Source organism: Salvelinus alpinus, chromosome 13, assembly GCF_045679555.1.
Source record: "Salvelinus alpinus chromosome 13, SLU_Salpinus.1, whole genome shotgun sequence".
Taxonomy (NCBI): domain Eukaryota; kingdom Metazoa; phylum Chordata; class Actinopteri; order Salmoniformes; family Salmonidae; genus Salvelinus; species Salvelinus alpinus.
In genome coordinates this window covers 52,155,423-52,157,841 of record NC_092098.1, presented here as the reverse complement: position 1 = coordinate 52,157,841, position 2,419 = coordinate 52,155,423, and the positions used below count along the sequence as shown (strand labels likewise).

The following is a 2,419-nucleotide window of genomic DNA, read 5'->3' as shown; positions in this document are numbered from 1 at the left end:
ACATGTTAAAATTTCTTACCTCCACACAAGTCGGAGAAAGAGTGCGTTGTCTATGGAGGTAAATCAATGACCTAATGATTTGAGCATGTAGAATAGATTTGTAGTTGTCAACACATTGCACAACTGATAAATTGTGAACATGACAGAATAATCTGTATTTGTAAACACAATTTCCAAGTGTGTAACTGATGAGTTGTACACATGAAAGAATAAACTGTAGTTGTAAACACATTCTCAAACGTGTAACTGATGAGTTGTGAAAATGAAAAAAAAACGAATTTGTAGTTGTAATCGCATTCGCAAACTGTTAAGTTAATATTTGCAAGCAATAATTGCATCTGTACACCTGCACATGTACATTTTGCGTGCTAAGACTTTTGGCAGTACTTTAGCACCCTACCATGACAAAAAGAGATGTGCAAACCAGTGCAAACAGGGAATTGCAAGCAATCAGAGAGAGAGCAGAAGATCAGGGGGGTGGGATCTGTTTCTTCTAACCAATAAGATGAGGTTTTCATAGACCAGCTTATTCTACACTGGTTGGTTGCTGACAGCTCACATAGGCTGTGTTGTCTGGTTCAACTACCTCTCAATCACAACGTGTGTGACCAGTTTATCAATGAGACTGATTGGGCAATGTCCACCAATGAATCCCAGCTGTTAGCTGTCATAGCAGTTAAGTCTAAATGTCTTTCTTTTATGGCTAGGTAGCAAGCTTTTTTTCTTCTATGTAATACATTTTTGTCAAAGTCATTGTTATTAAGCGTTTGTAACTCTAACGTTGTAGTCTGACACTAGCTACCAAAATCGATTAGGTAAAGTTATTTTGCAAACTATTTGGCTAACGTTAGCTTGATTCTGTATGGAGCCATAGCTAGCTAGCTAACTAGCATAATCATTATAAAAGGAATTGTTCACATGCTAAGACCTAGTAACTGACATAAATCCATAAATTATTTATTGATCAACCAGTTAGATCTGGAGTTTTAGTAGAAGCACGACTGAAGTTAGAAAATCATTTATTTAGTTTTGACATTGGCTGCATTCTGTAGTGCCCTTTGATTCATGTAAAACCCTATCTAAACAATGTACAATTGTCTGTCACCACTCTCCAGGCTGCAATCCATTCCCAGTTAGACAAGGTCCGTTCAAGCCTCCGTCAGCTCCACAATGCCCTGGGGGACGGGAAGGACATCCAGAACTCCCTGACAGAAGTCAGCAATGACTGGAGGAAAAGCATCAACACCATTGAGATCCTGAAGGATGTAAAATATGCTGGGATGCAACACAGTCAGCTAGCCTCAGAAGTGAAGAAACATGAAGAATATATGTTCAGGTACATGTCACTTGACTGGGAATTTATTGTTGGCTTGCAATGCATTTGATGTGACACTAAACTTACAATGTATTTGTGTGTTAATATTTCTCCTCCCTTCCTATGTAGTGCCTGAGATGGTGGCAGACACTCTGTTAATGATAGAGCCAAACTGCTGGAGGGCCCACTACAAGCTGATGAACCTGGAGTGCTCAGACTGCCTGCATTACACGGGAACCACCAATAAATTATAGATTTTCTGTTCATGGGTGTATGTCTCTGTATGTACTGTAACTGTAAAGAAGGCCATCCTGCTCCTCTCTACCTAACTTCCCCTCACAGTCCCTTCAGTTTCCCTTCAGTCCCGTTAGTTTGGCTGCTCAGCCTACCTTAGTTATCCCTCATCCATCATAGCCCTGCCATCCCCAACCAATCAGAAATGCTGATCTGGACACTGCACCCGCCCACTCAGGTCAGAGTGTTGTTGTCGTCTGAAGGGAGAAGCTGTGTGTTTCTAAATACTTTTTATTGTCGACAGGAACACGAAAGTCTGAATGTTGTGCAGGCATCTAAATAGTTACAGGGTTTTATTGGGGATTTTACATGCTGTGTAATAATAGGTAATTACTACTAATAACTTCATGTTACTCTGATAACTTTGAGCCATATGTTCTACTGTACGGCTGTTGTTGTTATTGTTGCCTGTTTTGCATGTTATTTTTGCATTAATAAGTGTCACGTATCAGCTTGCAAACAATCAAACAAACATGGTCTTTTGTTTGCTTTCTTGAGTAAGGCAGCTCCAAAATGCAGGTGTTTCAGCCTAGCTCAGTGCTTTCGGTGGTGGTGAGGTAGCCAGGGGAAAATACGGAGCGTAGGGGTTGGTAGTGTTCTCTATTTGCCCTGTGATTGGCTCATTGTTCTGTCACCAATGCGGACACTACATCACCGCAAAATGTCCTGGTGTGTGCTGCCATAGATTTACATTAGAAGTGTTCAAGGTCATTGGCCACATATAAAATGACGTCAAATCACATTATATCTACAGCAACTTTGATTGAACTGATCATGTCAACATCATACTTTCAAAATCTTAGCTAACAA

General features: G+C 40.3%; 1 protein-coding gene across 1 annotated transcript; it reads left to right on the top strand.

The window, feature by feature from the left end:
• The first annotated feature begins 577 nt into the window (after positions 1 to 577).
• LOC139536694 (exocyst complex component 3-like) lies at positions 578 to 1,572 on the top strand. The gene is made up of 3 exons (XM_071337303.1): positions 578 to 675; positions 1,116 to 1,336; positions 1,445 to 1,572. The coding sequence occupies exons 1-3, from the start codon at positions 637 to 639 to the stop codon at positions 1,449 to 1,451; spliced, it is 267 nt and encodes an 88-aa protein (XP_071193404.1). The 5' UTR covers positions 578 to 636; the 3' UTR covers positions 1,452 to 1,572.
• Positions 1,573 to 2,419: the final 847 nt, after the last annotated feature.

Bases quoted from the DNA above. Each gene is read 5' to 3' on its own strand.
- LOC139536694 (XM_071337303.1), top strand. From the start codon at position 637: ATGTCCACCAATGAATCCCAGCTGTTAGCTGTCATAGCA. The intron at 676-1,115 runs GTTAAGTCTAAA...ACCACTCTCCAG, and splicing joins AGCTGTTAGCTGTCATAGCA to GCTGCAATCCATTCCCAGTT.